The 18363-nt window shown below is 37.0% G+C and overlaps 1 protein-coding gene and 1 long non-coding RNA gene across 2 annotated transcripts in view; one reads left to right on the forward strand and one right to left on the reverse strand.

Moving 5' to 3' along the window:
* NDUFS4 (NADH:ubiquinone oxidoreductase subunit S4) overlaps positions 1-18363 on the forward strand; it is a 109958-nt gene that overhangs the window by 69340 nt on the left and 22255 nt on the right. Inside the window, exons 3-4 of the mRNA XM_077752507.1 lie at positions 4182-4354; positions 18284-18357. Coding sequence (XP_077608633.1) covers positions 4182-4354; positions 18284-18357 — 247 coding nt within the window. The remainder of the gene's footprint in view (positions 1-4181; positions 4355-18283; positions 18358-18363) is intronic.
* On the reverse strand, positions 284-14005 carry LOC144222020 (uncharacterized). Its single transcript, XR_013332258.1, has 2 exons — positions 13838-14005; positions 284-667 (listed from the first exon to the last, which is right to left on the reverse strand). It is a non-coding gene; the product is annotated as an uncharacterized LOC144222020 (long non-coding RNA).

An 18363-nucleotide genomic window follows, 5' to 3' on the forward strand; every position in this document is an offset into this window, starting at 1 on the left:
ATAAGCAATATTTGTACTTCATGCTCCAGTATGTGCTCTATTAAAACTTTTCAACATCGATCCATACATGCAATTTAGTGAACTTCTTACCCAGAAACCTAGTTAAAATTTTGGCCCTTCTGGATGTACTGGGAGATCTATCAAAAATTCACTAAAGTGGTGAAAACCCTTTTCATTTATTTCTCTTTATGACAAGTGTAAACTATTAAGGTTAAGTGGGTGGGGCAACTGGAAGTAATTACTAAGGCCAGTGGCATTTTTGTGGTTTAATAAAGGCAGAAGCTAATTATTCAGTTTTTATTTAAGTGAAATGGTGCCAGAAAGGAGGTTCCTGCAGAGCAGCTGCACTCCTTCAGTGTTACCCTAATTTACCAAAGACACAACTGTCACAAACAAAACTTTTAAACTTGATATATAACCACAAAAGTAAGGAGGCTTTTGTTTGGAGTGCATGCAGAAGAACTCCTTTATACAAATCAACCGGCAGATGACGGACAATGATGAAAATTTGATTCTTTGAAGTCATAATAGTCATTGAAATGTGTGAAATTCTGGTATTGAAAAGAGAGCGACCAGCAAGACTCTAAATCCTGGGTGGTTGCAAGAAGCTTGCTGGGAGGTTTTTCTGCATTTTGACACCAACTTCCCATTGCTTGTTCCCTGCTTCCTTTGTTAAAAAAAAAAAAAAAAAAAAAAAAAGGTTGAATTCACACAACATAAATGGGGACAGTTGATAACCGAATCATACAGTTTTTATATGGAAAACCAATATTTTATGATGGAAATTGGTATTTGAAAGAATAGAGTTCATTTACATCTACTGGCATATACTTTCTTAATGATTTTTTAAATTCTTCTGACATTTAACTAGACTTGTGAGATAGAAGGTCAGCTGTAAGCTCTTCCAGAATTTAAGATTGTGGAGGAGATGGTGCTGAAAGACTGGAACTTTGGAATTGTGAGATGCATCTTTTCAGTAGCAAATATTTATCTGAATGGCCTTCAGTGTATGAATCATTAGTTACGTTTCTTAAGATCGCACTATTGTACATAAGATTGTGTTTGTGAAACTTTATTAAGATAGTGGTGTTCTTTAATAATTGGAATTCAGGTTTTATGCTTGACTCAACTGTTTAAAAATTAAAAGTTTTAAAACTCAGCAAATCAGTGTATATTATCCAAAGGGTAACTTGATTTATTAGAATTTATACATAATTATTAGCTAGTGAGCCTTGAGTTTCTTTAGGTAAAAACTTGAAGGCTTCTCATCCAATGTGAGTTAGCTTTTTTGTAGTCATAGAAAATTATGAATTGTTATTTATAAGTATGTATTTAGCAATTAAAATGAGAAATCTATAAAAGGCAATATTGATATCGGCAAAGCATTTGAATAAGTAGGGTTTTTTTTGTTTTTTTTTTTTTAGAAAACCACAGGTGATCCAATATTGCAGTACAGAAGTAGAAATCTAGAGATAATGTCTTTAGTTCAATGCAGTTTAGTTTGCAGATGTTTTATTTATTTTGAGGGAGAGCAAAGAATTTAAGACGCAAAGATTTCAACATAGTCCCTCATAGTTCTTTTCAAGTATTACATTGTTTTAATGCAATCTTGGAGTGGGAGCTTTTAGCCCATTGAAATGTGGCTTCAAGGACAGGTTCTTCTGTCACTAGCTGAAGCCATGTGGATGAAATGATAACAATAGTGTCGTAATGCATTTTAAAAGTGTGAGAAATCAGTTTGTCTAGACGAAGAGTGTGCCTACAGGGACTAGGAATTTTAGAGCTTCTGTGCCCTTTAGGTGTCAAGTATGTGAGAGATGCCAAGCCTTTTCATTCTCAGTCTTTGGCAGCAGCTCAACTCTGCTGCGGTACCTTACATGTCTTCTGCAGGCAAGAACAGGGACTCTGTGTCAGAACAACATGGGCTTCAAAATTCAGAAACTTATTTGTGCCAATGCCAACTCTAAATTGGGGGATGAGATCAATTAAAAAAATGTCATACTTTGAGAAGCTATGGAAGCACTGGTAGTTGTTCAAAATATAAAGAGCTTCGCAACATTTTATAGCCACTTAAAGAGATTTTCCATCCTAAAAAATCATTCTGTTCCTTCAATTTTAATAGTACAAATCAAGAAATGCTGTTTCGTCTTTAAAAAGTCTTATTTTTTTATTATTTTGTCATATATACATTACAATATAGGAAGTTATAAAGACAAACTAAATCTGTTTCCTATAATCTCGTCTTCTCGAGGTAAATGGTATTATAAGAATTTAATGTTTCCTTTCCTGTAAATCTTAATTTAAGGAGTAGCTAGTTTATAGCTCTAGTTTTCATGAACTTTTATGGAGGGTTTGATGTGGAATTTGGAAATGATGCCTCACCCTGTAATTTTGTAACACACATTGTTTATGTACCACTTCAACTCTAGCTGAGGAAATATGACTTTAATATAAAGATATATAATATTAAATAATAATAATATGACAATATAAGTGCTATAGTAAATTCAAAAGAAATAAGGAATGAGGACTTCCCAGGAGTCTCTTTTAAGGTCTTCTTTGGAGAAATATGCTTCAGAAAGTCATCAAATGTCATGAAACATGGAATTTCTTTGAAATTGAATTTGACAATTAAAAATTACCATTTAAAACTAATATTCATTCATTTAAAAATTGTGAACCTATATGCAAAGAAACTTTTTAAATGTAGGCACGTACTAGAAGTGCATATTTGTGTAAATATTTATATGGATTATTTTGATAGTTTCTCTGAACAGACAAGCTGTGACAAAGTAACCACACCTAATTATTGGTGCAGGTGGAATGGTATTGTGTTTAGCAGAAGATTGGTTGCCAGCTAAAATAACTTTAAACAGTGTTTTCTTAATCTGTGAGTAGGAAGACTAGTGAAGTCAGAAATACACTTTGTATTTTCCCAGTACATATTGTAGCACTAAGTATTAACACTAATTATTTGGTCAATAGCATTGTTTAGAGTGGAACTATAAATTAACATTAGTCTTCTTTAGGGGATATGTTACAATGAAATTGAAATTCACAACATTTTCTAGTTTTCACAAGTTTGGTATCATTTTCACGTTAACTCTTTTGTTTTTAACCAGTTTTTAAAAATTAAGTAAGTGAACCATAGTTTTAAACTGCTGCATTTATAAAAGTATGATTAACCCTGATAGGATCTTACTTTGATCAAATAAAGTATTTCTACCATTACTGAAAGGAGACTTAAACTTTGAATTACTTTATTACTTTGTGCCCTGATGACTACTATGTTTGATAAATATGTCTGATCTGGGGCATCAAACTTAGATGCATTTATCACTCTGAGCATTTGTTAAAACAAGAGAGAGTCTCAAGAAAGTTACCATTGTTTTCACCTCATATTTTTGCAAAAACTGTAACTTCTATGGCTTACCTCTGCAAAATAAATTTAATGTGGGTTCTTTTTGGTAGGTTTCACCAAAGGGAGATAAATTAAAATGCTAATTAAAGTTTCTAATTGATTTTATTTAACAAAAGGTTTAGGCCTTCCCCTGAGGAAATGACTTCTTGTAAGCAGTTTGAAACCGAAACCACTGGTAATAGATTTTTTAAATTTAAAAGTAACTTTTTATATCCCCTTACTTTTTAAAAAATATTTATATTTTTTTGAGAGACAGCACACTTGTGAGAACAGAGGATCTGAAGCGGGCTGTGCTGACAGCAGCAAGCCCAATGCTGGCCTCCAAGTCAGGAACCAAACTGAGATCTTGAGAATAGCTGTGGTCTGATGCCTAACTACTTGAGCCACCAAGATGCCCCTCCCCTTAATTTTAATATCCATTCACATTCTTTCTCTGCTTACTAGTTACACCTGCTCTTGAAATAAGAGTCTATAGGCTCTTCTACCAGCAGACTCTTCAGAAATTATCAATGCTTTATTGGACAAAAGGGACCTATTTTTTTTTCATAAACCCTTGCCCACTGTACCCTAACACTCCTGCCAGTATACCTTTTCCAGATATCAAAATAGCAATTTATCTGATAACAGCAGAGTAGTGAAGTCAGAAAGCTAAAAACCCCAGTTTATAAATCTCAATAGAATTGCATGAATCTAGAAAGCAGCAAAAGTACATCAGAATGTATGTGAGCTGTTAGAAATGTGTTTGCTTGTTTTTCTGTAGGATATCACTACTTTAACTGGTGTTCCAGAAGAGCATATCAAAACTAGAAAAGTCAGGATCTTTGTTCCTGCTCGCAATAACATGCAGTCTGGAGTAAACAACACAAAGAAATGGAAGATGGAGTTTGATACCAGGGAGCGATGGGAAAATCCTTTGATGGGTTGGGCATCAACGTGAGTACTTTGATTTAATTTGAATATTGTTTTCTGCTCTCTTTTTCTGTGTGAATTTTCCTTTTAAATATATTGAATTGTAAATTCAATAATTTGACAATACTTTTTGAGACCATTTGTTTAGGTATCTTGTTAAATGATAGACACGTGTATTACATTTACATGAATATGTATTTAATGCTCATCTAAGTGTGGCCCAGCACAAAAATCATAGAAACAGTCTTTTCAGAGAACTATTTACTGGAGAAAAATGGCTGACACTAAGCACTGTTAGCACGGTTCCAAACTATGTATATTGGGGTGCCTGGGTGGTTCAGTCAGTTAGCATCTGACTCCTGGTTTCGATCAGGTCATGATCTCTTGGTTAGTGAGTTCAGGCCCCGGGTCAGGCTCTGTGCTGACATTGCAGAAACTGCTCGGGATTCTGTCTCTGCCCCTCACCACTTGTACATGCACATGCTCTGTCTCTCTCAGTATAAATAAATAAACTTAAAAAAAAAGAAATTAGGGGCACCTGGGTGGCTCAGTCGGTTAAGCTTCCAACTTGGGCTCAGGTCATGATCTCACAGTTCATGAGTTCAAGCCTTGCATTGGGCTCTGTGCTGACAGCTCACAGCCTGCTTCGGATTTTATGTCTCCTTCTCTCCTCCTTCCCTGCTCACGCTCTCTCTCTCTCTCTCTCTCTCAAAAATAAATAAACATTAAAAAAAAGAAATTAGGTATTTTGAGGGAAACTTGTAAGTTCCTGAGATCTTGTGATTAACAAATATACAGTGCATTGGAATAAAGTGGTTGTAAATTCTGTGACACCAATGAAGTAAGTCAGTGACCTAAATGTGCTGGAATAAAACTCAAATGTTAAATAGCAGGGCTGCCTCTAGTTGATTAAAAGCTGCTGTTGCTGCTACTAGAGAAAACAGCCAGATAAGCTAGAAAATTGCCAATCTTATAGAGACTCCTAGAACGTTTTATGTTTCCAGTCTCTAGTCGAAGGTGGTTATCAGTTTAAATTATGTCTACTTGTAAAAAGTAAGATACTTAACATCTTTACTTACAAATGTACGTGGGAGAGTTTTTGTTAAAAATGTCTGCTGCCAGGTTGCAGTTTAAATACAATTATATTTTATTTGACAAAATGATAACATAAGCAGTTTTTTAGGCGTCCATACTCAGTGTTTGAAATGTTATGATTACTCTTTAAGTCACATGAGATTTTAATGTTCTCCTCTATTTGCAAGATTTATCCATTGTACTATTATTGGTATTTGGGTAGTTTTTTTAGTAAATTTAAAGATCGAATGGGCTTTATTCAATGATGTATGAATCAGACAGCATCCCATCTAGCTAATAGAAAGGAGCTCTAAAGAACTATACAAAATGGAAGACTTTTGTGTTTTTAAGATTTTATTTTTAAGTAATCTCTGTACCCCACATGGGGCTTGAACTCCAACCCCAAGATCAGGAGTCACATACTCTACTGACTGAGCCATCCAGACATCCCCAAAAGGGGAGACTTTTATTGGCAAAAGAGTCAGAGGTAAGAAAAGTATGCATTACCTCTTCTTTTAAAAAAAAAAATTTTTTTTTAATTTAATGTTGGTTTATTTTGAGAGAGAGCACGTGTAAGCACAGGAGGGGCAGAGAGAGAGGGAGACACAAATCTGAAGCAAGCTCCAGGCTCTGATATGTCAGCACAGAGCCTGATGTGGGGCTCAGACTGTGAGCCGTGAGATTATGACCTGAGCTGAAGTTGGGCACTTAACCGACTGAGCCACCCAGGCACCCCTACCTCTTCTTTCTTTGGGGACAGAAGGGGTCTATTGGGTGGATTACCTCCCTGCTGCTGCTGAGGAAATTCTAGGATTGACTAGTTTAAGGTTACGTTTCTGGGACAGGTTGAAAACACAGTTAGGTATGCAGTCTTGCTTTGTTGATGTGAGGCTTAGCACAAGTGACTCCATTTTGAGCCTATTTTAATTTTTTGAAAATTAAATCAGACTCTCAGCATAACTGAGAGATATCATCTAAAGTAAAGGCATTAGCATCACTCCCAGCTACCACTTTGAAGTTCTCACAGCTTTTTCTTTTTTTAAATGTTTATTTATTTTGAGAGAAAGAGCAGGAGCCAGGGAGGGGCAGTGGGAGAGAGAGAATCCACACTGTTAGTTCAGAGCCTGACTCGAGGCTCAATCTCAAAAGCCAAGAGATCGTCACCTGAGCTGAAATCAAGAGTCTGATGCTTAACCTACTGAACCATCCAGGTGCCCCTCTCACAGCTTTTATTGATCCTTTGTGTGGTATTCATAGGTCTTAATCTCTGTGACAGACCCCGGCTTCAGGTTCTTAATTTTGAAGTTGGTTATTCTTTCTGTTCATTTTTAGATGTCTCAGTCTTGGGGAGATCATTTGCTTGGTGGGTAGAGGCTAGGAACATGCATTTAAAGCCTTTGAGAGAATATATCCTGCCAGGGTAGATTAGTATGATTATAAAAAGCAAGATAATTCCCAGTGTTTGGATTGGACTTTAGAACCATGGTCTCCAAGATGCAAACCAATCAAAATCAATTAAATCAGAGAAGGACTCCATGGAAGGAGTCTCTGTTTTATGCTAAGGTGAGCTTGTGTAACTAGTTTCAGCTTCCCCAGAAGTAATCCACAGCAGGTGGTATTGACCAGGGAAGTAGAGCCCTGCCTGCCAAAGGAAAGGAACCCTGAATGCTTCCAGTAATTCCCATTTAAATCTGTGGCTCCAGACCGGAAAAGTGACAGCCGTGGAAGCCAGCAATGTTTTAATGACCTGTAGACTACACAGGCTGTTTTATTCTGGTTACCCTTACCTTAGGTCCTTTTTTTATAGAGAGCCTGGATGCAAAGTTCCCCAAGTTTTGAGGTTCTTAACTAAAGACAGGGAAATGGACCAAGGGGTCTCTAATGAATAGATCAGAGTTTTTGATGACAAGAAGAGTGGATTTTAGCTAAAGTGTGAAATCTTTATCTGGGAGCTTGGGAGGACAATCTACATCATTGTCACCTGCCTCTTTTCTTCAATTTGATTTGAAGGTTTCCAATTTTTGCACATTACTAGATGTTAGGCAAAGCCTTTTTCAGCTGTGAAATATGTGCCTGAGATTCTAGTCCTTGAAGTTTGGCTTCATCTAGGTGGTGAGGAGAAACTAGTAGAGCCTCTTCCCAGGTAAATGCAAGGGTAGCCTTTGTTCTTAGTGATTCCAAGGGTGGAAAAAATGGAAAATATTAGTTTGGAGCGTCGTAGCCAGATATTTGAGGAAACTAGAAAAATTTAGGATCCAGTCCAGTTTATAGGCATATAACAAAACCTCTAAAATAGTTCATAGGAGGGGCGCCTGGGCGGCTCAGTCAGTTGAGCGTCTGACTTCAGCTCAGGTCATGGTCTCCCGGCTTGTGTGTTTGAGCCCCACATCGGGCTCTGTGCTGACAGCTCAGAGCCTGGAGCCTGCTTCAGATTCTGTGTCTCCCTCTCTCTCTGCCGCTCCCGCTGCTCACACACACACTCTCTCAAGAAATAAACATTAAAAAAATTTTTTTTAAATATTTCATGGGAGTAGAGTCTAACATCTAAAAAGGTGCAAACATTATCTTAACTCCATTTAAAAAAAAAAAAAAAACAAAAAACAAAGATAATCACAGTAAACCTAATCTGTGTGCAGTAAACTTGGCCTGATTGTTTATGAAAGTGCAGTGAGAATAGTGACTGACCATATGAGCTCTTTTTGAACACTGCTTTGCTGAAACTTTTCATAAGGAATTTTGAATTCTAAAAAGCTTCTGAGGGACTGGCCATCAGATTTTGTATGCAAAATCATTTCAGTCAGAGCTTTGGTAGGGGCGCCTAGGTGGCTCAGTTGGTTAAGCTTCAGACTTCGGGACATGTCAGGCTCTGTGCCGAAAGCCTAGAGTCTGGAGCCTTCTTTGGATTCTTTGTTTCCCTGTCTCTCTGCCCCTCCCCCACTCACATCTGTCTGTCTCTCTCAAAATAATAAACATTAAAAAAAATTTTTTTTCAGCCTTGGTGATACAGCCAATGTTCCCAATTGTGTCTTGTTATAAGGAGAATAGATTTTTTAAAAAATTTTATGGTGTTTATTTTTGAGAGAGAGAAAGCAGAAGAGGGTCAGAGAGAGAGGGAGACAGCAGATCCAAAGCAGGCTCCATGTTGACAGCACAGAGCCTGATGTGGGGCTCAAACTCACAAACTGTAAGATCCTGACCTGAGCCAAAGTCTGATGCTTAACAGATTGAACCACCCAGATACCCCAAGGAGAATAGACTTTTATTGAAGTTGTGTAAATAACTAGCTATATTGCTATGAAAAGAATACGTAAGAGTTTCATCTCTGTTTACAAAGGTATACTTTACCAAATTGTTGTAAATCATTAATAGCTTAAGAGGAAAAGCTTGTCAAATCTGGAAAAACAAAACATTAAAGAACCAGCAATATTTCACACAAGAAGTGGTATAAATTATAATTTTCATCAGTCTACTCAGTCCCATGTTACTAATCCTTTATTTTATTTTTTTAAGTAGGCTCTATGCCCAACATGGAGTTCAAATTCATAACCCCAAGATCATTGCATGCTCTGACTCAGCCAGCCAGCACCCACCATGTTATTAATTCTTGAATCCAGTTTTTTCTAATAGTTCTGGAAATTCCTACCCAGCTTAGTTTTATGATTTTAGTTATGAGAAATCTGTTCTTGTCAGGGCGCCTGGCTGGCTCAGTTGGTAGAGCATACAACTCTTGATCCCAGGGTTGTAAATTTGAGCCCCACATTGTGTATAGAAATTACTTAAAAAAAAAAAAAAATCTTAAAAAAAAAAAAGAACCCTATACTTGTCAAAATCCTTTTCACGAATCTCCTTTAAAATGTAGCACTTTTTTTTAGATTTTTTTTAATGTTTTACTTATTTCTGAGAGAGAGAGAAAGACAGCTTGAGCAGGGGAGGGTCAGAGAGAGAAAGAGATACAGAATCCAAAACAGGTTCCAGGCTCTGAGCTGGCTGTCAGCACAGAGCCCAGCACGGGGCTCAAACCCACGAACTGTGAGATCAAGACCTGAGCAAAAGTCGAATGCTTAACCGACTGAGCCACCCAGGCGCCCCTAAAATGTAGCACTTTTGCAGGAACACTGCAGCATCAGAGTAAAACAGCCATCTCTGTGAATGACAAAAGAGTTAAAAATGTCTGTGATTAAAGACCTGACAAGAGTCCCTTATAATGGAATTGAACAGGAAATTGGTTATTTTTGTGTTACACAACATTGTAAGACAAGTAGAATTATGAATGATAACATTATACCAGGACATCAGGATTTCTAGAATTTTTAGAACACATAATACATACCTGTATGAATTACATAAAGAAGGCTTACTATTATTTTATCTGACATGACTTCTCCTGTCACTGAACATATCAAATAAGCCTAATAAGAAGAGAACACAAATCTTTTGCAATTTTCTAGGACCCTCTAGAAAATTCCTAAAGTTAGTTCAAGGTCAAAAGTATTTCATTTGGAGTTTGATTTTTGGAAAGCTGATAAAAAATATCAATGGTTAAAAAAAACACTTGGTCAAGTAGGATTGTAGGTTAGTGTGAAACAATACTTAGTTATCCAGTTAACCATAGGGACAATTAAAGACTGAGAGAGCAAATACAAAAAGTTAAATTACGGGGCGCCTGGCTGGCTCCTAGTTGGTGGAACAAATGACTCTTGATCTCAGGGTTTGTGACCCATGATGGGGCATAAAGCCTACTTTTAAAAAAAAGTTAAATTATTATAAAAACAATAACCTTAGCTCTTTTAATAGGGGAGGTAATTAAGTACCTGATAAAAACAACATGAAACACAGGAAATTATTTTGATAAGACAGAATCTTTGATTTTCTAGGTAAAGGAATAATAATTTTTTTACAATCTCATATCAAAAACAGACTAACAGTCCAAGAAAAATTTGTCCTTTATTCAGAGAGAAAAACCACATTCTAATTTCTTACTAGCTTACTTTAAAATTTGTTTACTTAAATTCATTTTTTTCTTAGCCAGTCTTGATCATGCATAATACTTGTGTCCAAAGATTCTTTTTCCACAAACGTTAGTGGCTTTAAATTACATATGTTAGAATTTTTAACTCTAAAAACCGTTTTTAAAAATTATGTAGGCTCCATGTCCAGTGTGGGGCTTGAACTCATGACCCTGAGATCAAGAGTTGCGTTCTCTACTGACTGAGCCAGCCAGGTACCCCTGAAACTATTTAATTTTTAATGAAAATAAAGAAGTAAGCAATATGAACCGTCTCTTACACTAGCATTCTGTGGCTTGGTAGACATACTTTTTGTTATTTCTGGAAACACATGTTTTCTCATAGTAAATTTCTCAGGCACAAAACATGTTTACTAATACATCCAAATACTTTTAGTTCCTCTATAAAAGGAAGCCAAAGTAGATAAACCAATTATATTCAGTAATTAATGTTTCAGTATTTTATCTTATTTGTAAATGATCTAGATATTTAATGATTCTCCTTCATTTAACTTAGCAAAACTTTAAGGTTTGAGGTTACCAAAAAGATTTGGGGAAACTTAAAAATTCATCTAAAAACTTTTATCTGGCTTACATCTATTAACTTCACTCATTCTTTAAAATTATGTTTAGATCACTTCTCAGAATTCATCATCCAAGTTATTTTTCCTGCTGATAAGTTTTATAACAGAGATAATGTGAACATACTTGACTACTAAACCCAAGTATACTAAAAGTTGTGTGTTTGCATTGTATTCACTATTGATAATTCTAAAGACATGTCTATTTTAACTAAGCCAACAAACTTAAATTGGCTTTGATACTGAATATTTTCTCAGATCACATGAGTCTGAAAAACATTTTAGTGTCTTTGTATATCTGAGAATGTTAGGAATACCTTAGTTCATGTAATTTTCTTTAATTTCTTAATTTTCTTTAAGCCAATTAAATGGAACTCCTTTACAAGTTAATTTTACCAATACCATTAAGAGATTTAAAAAACCCCACCTATCTGCACCACATGTATTTAGACACATAGACATACAGACAGATGTAAATGTAGAACTTCTACCTTCTATTTTAAAATTATTGACACCGGGGCACCTGGAACGCTCAGTCAGGTAAGCATCTGACTCTTGATTTCATCTCAGCTCATGATCTCACAGTTCCTGAGATTTAGCCCTGAGTCTGGCTCTGCACTGAGCATGGCACCTGCTTGGGATTCTCTATCTCCCTCTCTCTCTGCCCCTCCCCAGCTTGTGCTCTCTCTCTCTCAAATAAATTCTTTAAAGAAAAATAAAATTACTGCCATCGGTCAGGTACAGTAATACACAACTCACTAGTTATAAAAGAAGTTGGATCTAAGTTGTTTTTCTGGTAGATGGTATAAGGTAAGTTTACCTGTTCAGATGGCTAAAGCTTTTTACTTTTATTTCTAGAGGAGACATCTGCTTCACTGAGTTGATGTTTACAGATCTGCATAGGACCTTTGAGGACACATTTTTTTCCATTGTCCCAGTTGATTACAAATAAAGCCTCAACCGCTGTTCCATGGTTTTGATTGTGGGCCCCTAGGAGGTGTGATGTGGGGGCACTCAGGTGTTATTTTAGGTGCCTGGCCTTGGAGCTGTTGTATCTGTAAGGCCAATATCTTGGCAAACTTTTGTTTGTGGTCTTGTTTCAAAGTTCTTTCAAAGTGCTCAACTATGATCATAAGTTCAGTCAGTTGTCTCCCATCCTGTTTTCTGCTTGTTTATCACTTCACTAATCTCAGGAGATAATCCATTGACAAATAGAGCAGCTAGAGCAAGTTGGGTGACCTTATTCTTATTCTGGAGCCCCAAAATCCTCTAGGAAGAAAGCTTCCAGGTGGGTTTAGTGTCTACAGCAGATTCATCTTTCTTTTGTTCACATGTTTGAGTAATATACTAACCAGTGTGAACAGGGAGGACTATAGGAATGGCTTTTAAAGATTGGTTGCTGTTCTGTGAACGTATTCTAGTCCAGGAGGGGACCAGATTGAAGGTTAAAGATCTTGGATATCATCCTTGGGGTTACACCATCTTGCTTCCTGCATCCATTTTTGGGCTTCACCAGATCCCACCAGCATGTGCACAAGAGGACAAGATCCAGCAACCTGGGGCCATAGGCCTCATAAGGACTCTAATAAATTCTTCAGATCACTTCTGGGGGATCCTCCTTGGGTTTAGGAAATTCTGTAACTATGGTTTTAGTTTAGTCTTTGACCAAGGAATGGAAAGAGAGTCACCCCACAACCTCAGGTGATTTTATTATAAAAGGTAACCTTTTAATAGTCTCTTCAGAGTGGAAAGGCAATTCAGATATAGGATAAGTGGAGTGTTGAATACTCAGGTAAAGGAAGATTTGAGGCAAGCAACAGGAGTTATGTCAGTTTTACTGTCTTTTTTTAAATACCTCTTGTGTCTTTAATTTTTTCATTAGTCTTTTACTTCATTTTTTTTTTTTTTAATGAAGTACTTTTGGAATCTTGCTGCATTTTAGAAACTTCTGAATACCAGTTAAAATAGGTATCCCATTCTGTTTGTTCAGTTCAGGAACCCTTGTTTTCAAGTACATTTCTTAAATGAAGATCTCATCTAATTGGAACGTTCTCCATAATGGCCATTGTAATTCTAGGTTGTCTCTAATAACATTTTGGCATTTTTGTAGCTTCTGACACCATAGTTCTTAGACAAAATATGCAGGTGTGTCAGAAGGTGGTGTGCTTAACTTTTTAGAATTTAAAGATCCCTTCCTTTTTGTTACTGTTGTTGTTCTAGCTAAGGCTTTGGGTCTCTTAGAACCAAACTTAAGGGGATACCTATAAGGGATGTGCTGCTGCATTGGGGGTTTTGTGATAATTTCCAGTATACCTCATTGCATAGAAATTTTCTTGAGATTGGCAGTAACAGTGTCAACCTAACCCATTGTGTAACCAATTTATACTAACATGGGGATCTCTGAGTTAGGTGGGGATTACTCTAACAGCTTTTAAGTGTCCTCACACCAGGTTTTGCAGATTTTTGGCTTCCATGATCCCCATTAGCATTAACCCCTATATAAAACAAGACAACCAAACATGTATGCCTTAATATGTTGGCAGTAATCAAGAGATATTACTGTGCTCTAGCCATGAGACAGTCCTGTGTGTACCACTAGTAATTTCTATCATGGAACCTTGGACTGGGGAAAGGATTGAAGTAGCAGACACCAACAAATGGGGACTGGAGGCTCCACATCAGTGGGAAACTGCAGCTGCCATTAACAGTTCCCCTATGGTTCTGGGGACAGAATCAAAGACTCTGGGGTTTTAGCCAAAAGCCAGAATTGTGGCCTGAACTACCTGGTAAGCCAATTAGATTCAGAGCTTGATGTGAAGAGAGCAGAGATTAAAATGAGGAACTTACCCATAGCTCTTAGAAATGGTGGGAAGGGGGTGCCTGAGTGGCTTAGTTGTTAAGCATCTGATTTTGGCTCAGGTCATGATCTCACGGTTCATGAGTTCAAGTCCCACATCCGGTAAGCTTGAGCCCCACTTGGGGTGAGCTCTGCTCTCTCTCTCTTTGTACCCCTTACTCTCACGTCTTCTCTCTCTCTCAAAAAAAAAAAAAAAAAAAAAAGTGAAAAAAGACCAAGAACTCAAAAGGATTCATAGGAACCACCCATGTTTGTCATTGTCCCTGAATGCCATCAGAAGTTTGCTTTATATCCCATTGCTACCACCAAGCCTGTTAGAAACAAAATTCAACTGAGTAAACTTAAAGATCAAATTCACTTTACTCAGTTATTCATGAATCCAGCAGCATTCCATCTAGCAAATACAAAGAAGCTTCTAAATGCTGTGCAAAATGAAAGACTTATTGGTGGCTTATAGGAGGCAAGGACAAGGAAAGAGAAAATTATGTAATCTCTCTGATTGCTATTCCAGATTGACTATTTTAAGATTACATTCTTGAGAGAGATTGAAATTGCAATTAGGTTACATATGAAGTTTTGATTTGTTGACATGGGGCTAAGCACAGGTGACTCCATTTTAGGCTTGCTATCTCTTTATAACAGTTTTCAGTTGGGGGTTATTATACATAATACTTAAAATGATTCTTGTACATATTTGGTGAACCTATGACTTCATATTAATGTGCTAATTGACCCCTGACCAAACAAATTTCTATTAAGTACCATTCTTTAACTCTCTGTCCTTATTTCTATTCAGTTAATGACATTGGTAATGTGAGAAGTTTTGTTTTAGCAGGCAGTGCAGTGACTGATAGATTACCTTGAACTTGTGGAGCATGTATTTTATGCTTTGTTAGGGTGGGTCATTTTAAGTTTTACTCTGGTCTTCGCCCTAGAACACAGTGTTAAAAAATGAGGTTTCGGTGGAAAGCACGAGGTACTTACCAAGTCCTTCTAACTGTGGGACTCCAAACTCAGTCTCCCCTGTAGCAAGTAAACAAACAGCAACTGAAACCTCTACTTAGTTCTTTCAGGTTTCTGAGCTGTTGAGAGTCGTGCCTATTTGTATGCAGTTCAGAATTTCTCTCCTCTGCAGATTCTTCCTTTTCGTTGTTTCTTCCCCAAACTTTCCAGCAGCTCTGGCAATCCTAAACTTCATCTCCAGATTCCTTGTGCTGTTAAGACTATGGTTTTCTGCTTGACTTCTTGATGGTCCTAGCCATCTAGCCTAGAGAGTACTTTTAGGGCAAAAACAGTATCAGTTTACCTAATCCACTGTGTTTTCCTTCTTTCAAAGATTGAATCCTCTCCATTTTCTTTCCTGCTTTTGGTCACTCTGTTCCCTTCAAACGGTTGGTTTTTGTTTTGTTTTATTTTGTCCACAGTTTATAATTATTGTGTAATTGTTAATCAGACAAATCTGATATTAATGACAGTTAAACCTGCCATTATCCAAATTGGAACCTCAGTAATTGGGAATTGATCAAATAAAGCTTAAAAATAGAAGTACAGGGGCGTAGGGGTGGCTCAGTTAAGCGTCCGACTTCAGCTCATGCCATGCTCTCACAATTCATGGGTTCGAGTTCCTCATTGGGCTCTGTGCTGACGGTATGGAGCCTGCTTGGGATTCTCTGCCCCTCCCCCACTTGGGCTTTCTCTCTCAAAAAATAAATTTAAAATAAATACAGAAGTACAGACTGTATCTGGTAAAGATTAAAAAGATTATTTATAGATGGAGGACGGTAGACTATAAAAGACTTCACATAAAAGATTGGTATTCATTGCAGACCAGGAGTGGTGGTTGGGATGGACTTTCGTACGCTGATGTAGTGGTGTCCCTCTGTATTCCTAGTGGGAGGAACAGATTCAGCTGCTGGGAACGTATAGGGTACCTTCAGAGGAATACTAGCAATATGTTTGAATAGTTGGTTACTTCCAAGGGGAATAATTAAAAAGAAGACTGGAAAGTGGGTTCTGTTCATATTATAGAAGGGCTTGAATGCCAGAGTGTAGGAAATTTTGAAATTAATTTGGTAGACACTGGAAACTATTTTAAGTTTTAAAGTTGGACAATGAGTTTGAAAGTTGAACTTTAGGAAAATTTAATCTGGCAAGGTGAAGGGTAGATTGGAGTCCAGAAGGGAGGCAGAAAGATTAGTTAGGAAAAGGTAGTAAGTTTGGGGAAAGGATAAAGGGTGACTGGTGGTGGCAGCATACTTAGAGAAGAATTGCGGAATATAGGAGATTGAGAAGGAGAAATTTAGAAACGGATAAAAGTTGTTAGTGTTCAACCTGTATGTGTAATTCTTTATAAATAAAATGAGCAGAATACTAGAAGCTGTAACACCTTTACAGAAAGGAGAGCTCCTGAGTTTTCTCTACAGTTTTTCTGTTCTGTTTCCTATTCTCAGCTAAGCTGACATGAATGACAACACTCACCAAATTACTGGATCATATATATGTTGACCTTTTATTTTTAATAGAAGACAATTCTGTTTCCTTTTTTTTTAATGTTTATTTATTTTTGAGAGAGAGGCAGAAAGAGAGGGAGACAGAGATTCTGAAGCAGGCTCCAGGTTCTGAGCTGTCAACACAGAGCCCAATGCTGGGCTTGAACCCACCAGCATTGAGATCATGACCTGAGCTAACGTCAGGTGCTCAACTGACTGAGACCCCCAAGATGATTCTTTTTTTTTTTTTTATTTTTTTTTTATTTATTTATGTTGTGAGAGAGCGAGCCAGGGAGGGGCAGAGAGGGAGAGAGAGAGTCTTAAGGAGGCTCTGCACTGTCAGTGTAGAGCCTGTTGTAAGGCTCATACCCAGAAACCGTGAGATCATGATCTGAGCTGAAATTAGAGTCAGATGCTTAACTGATGGAGCCACCCAGGTGCCCCTATGTTGACCCTTCTGTTTTCAGTATAGTTTCTCTAAACTGTCAACTGAGAAATCATATATGCTTTGAAAAGGAGGGATCAATATAAAATTATGTTATTGTGCTAATATGGCAAACTAATGTGAAGTTCTTTTCTTATAAGGAAGTGGTATGGTAAGAATACATATCATTATAGAATCTCATAAGGAGTCTCAGAACAGTAACCATAGTAGATGACTAGAACTTCAGCAGCAATTTGTGGATCTTCATTTCATTGAGGGCTACTTCCGATATGTTCTCTTCTGTGTCTGTCTCATATCTTCCCACTATCCATATTACTTCCTAAATCTCCTTTATTTTTTTACTTCCATATTTTTTAAAGTTTGTTTTTAGAGAGAGAGAGACAGTGGACATGTGCATGAGAAGGGTAGAGGGGTAGAGAGAGAATCCGAGAGAGCGAATCCCAAGCAGGCTTCGTGTGTCCAGCACAGAGCACAATGCAAGTCTCAATCCCACAAACCAAGAGACCGTGATCTGAGATCAAGAGTCAGATGCTCAACTGAGTTAGCTACCCAGGCACCCCTGTTTCCATGTTTCTAAATGATGTTTCACAGAATGCTGTATTCACCTTTGAGAGATTAATAATGAACATTTATAACAAACATGTTCTACTTATAAATGTACTAATAAAACTGATATTTCTGAAGTTAACATGCCATTTTGTGAAGAGTCCATGTAGATTTATAAACATTATCACTTTCTTAGATTGAAGAACTCAGTTAGATGTCAGTTCTTGGAGCTTTATTTTGTCATGTGGCCATATGCTTAATTATTGTCCATAACAATGGAAGGTTCATTTAGAAGAGTGGGTGTTCCTGCCATCTCTTTGGTGGAGAGGGGTAATGATAGTACTGACAGTTGCACTCACCAGTAATTTTCTTAATAATAAATTTATAAGGTCAGTTTGAGAATTCTCTTGTTTTTTATTCAATTCTAATTTTTTTGAAGAGTTGAATAAATGATTTTATTAAGGAGTAAAAAAATTGCTGAATGTCTTTGCAGTTACAAATTTTGTTTTTAATTTTTTTTAATGTTTTATTTATATTTGAGACAGAGACAGAGTGCAAGTGTGGGAAGGACACAGAGAGAGGGAGGCACAGAATATGATGCAGGCTCTAGGCTCTAAGCTGTCAGCACAAAGCCAGACATGGGCCTCAAACCCATGAAGCATGAGATCATGACCTTAGCTGAAGTCAGATGCTTAACCGACTGAGCCACCCAGGCACCCCTGCAGTTACAAATTTTTTAGTTTGACAATACAGGTTAGAAAATCTCAGTTTAACACAGGAAAAGATGATACTCAAAGAGTTAACCGTTTTAAAGAGATTATTTGAAATAAGATATTTCATCAGTAGTATACTTATCTGATACTTATTTTCTAAACTTTTTAGTTCTAAACGTCTTACGTGTATATTTTAAAATATATACTTAATGTTAAATTTTGGAAAAAAATTGTTTCTTATAGGGCTGATCCCTTGTCCAATATGGTTCTGACCTTCAGTACTAAAGAGGATGCAGCTGCCTTTGCAGAAAAAAATGGTATGT

This window comes from Crocuta crocuta, unplaced genomic scaffold, assembly GCF_008692635.1.
Source record: "Crocuta crocuta isolate KB4526 unplaced genomic scaffold, BGI_CrCroc_1.0 scaffold181, whole genome shotgun sequence".
In the NCBI taxonomy this organism is placed as follows: domain Eukaryota; kingdom Metazoa; phylum Chordata; class Mammalia; order Carnivora; family Hyaenidae; genus Crocuta; species Crocuta crocuta.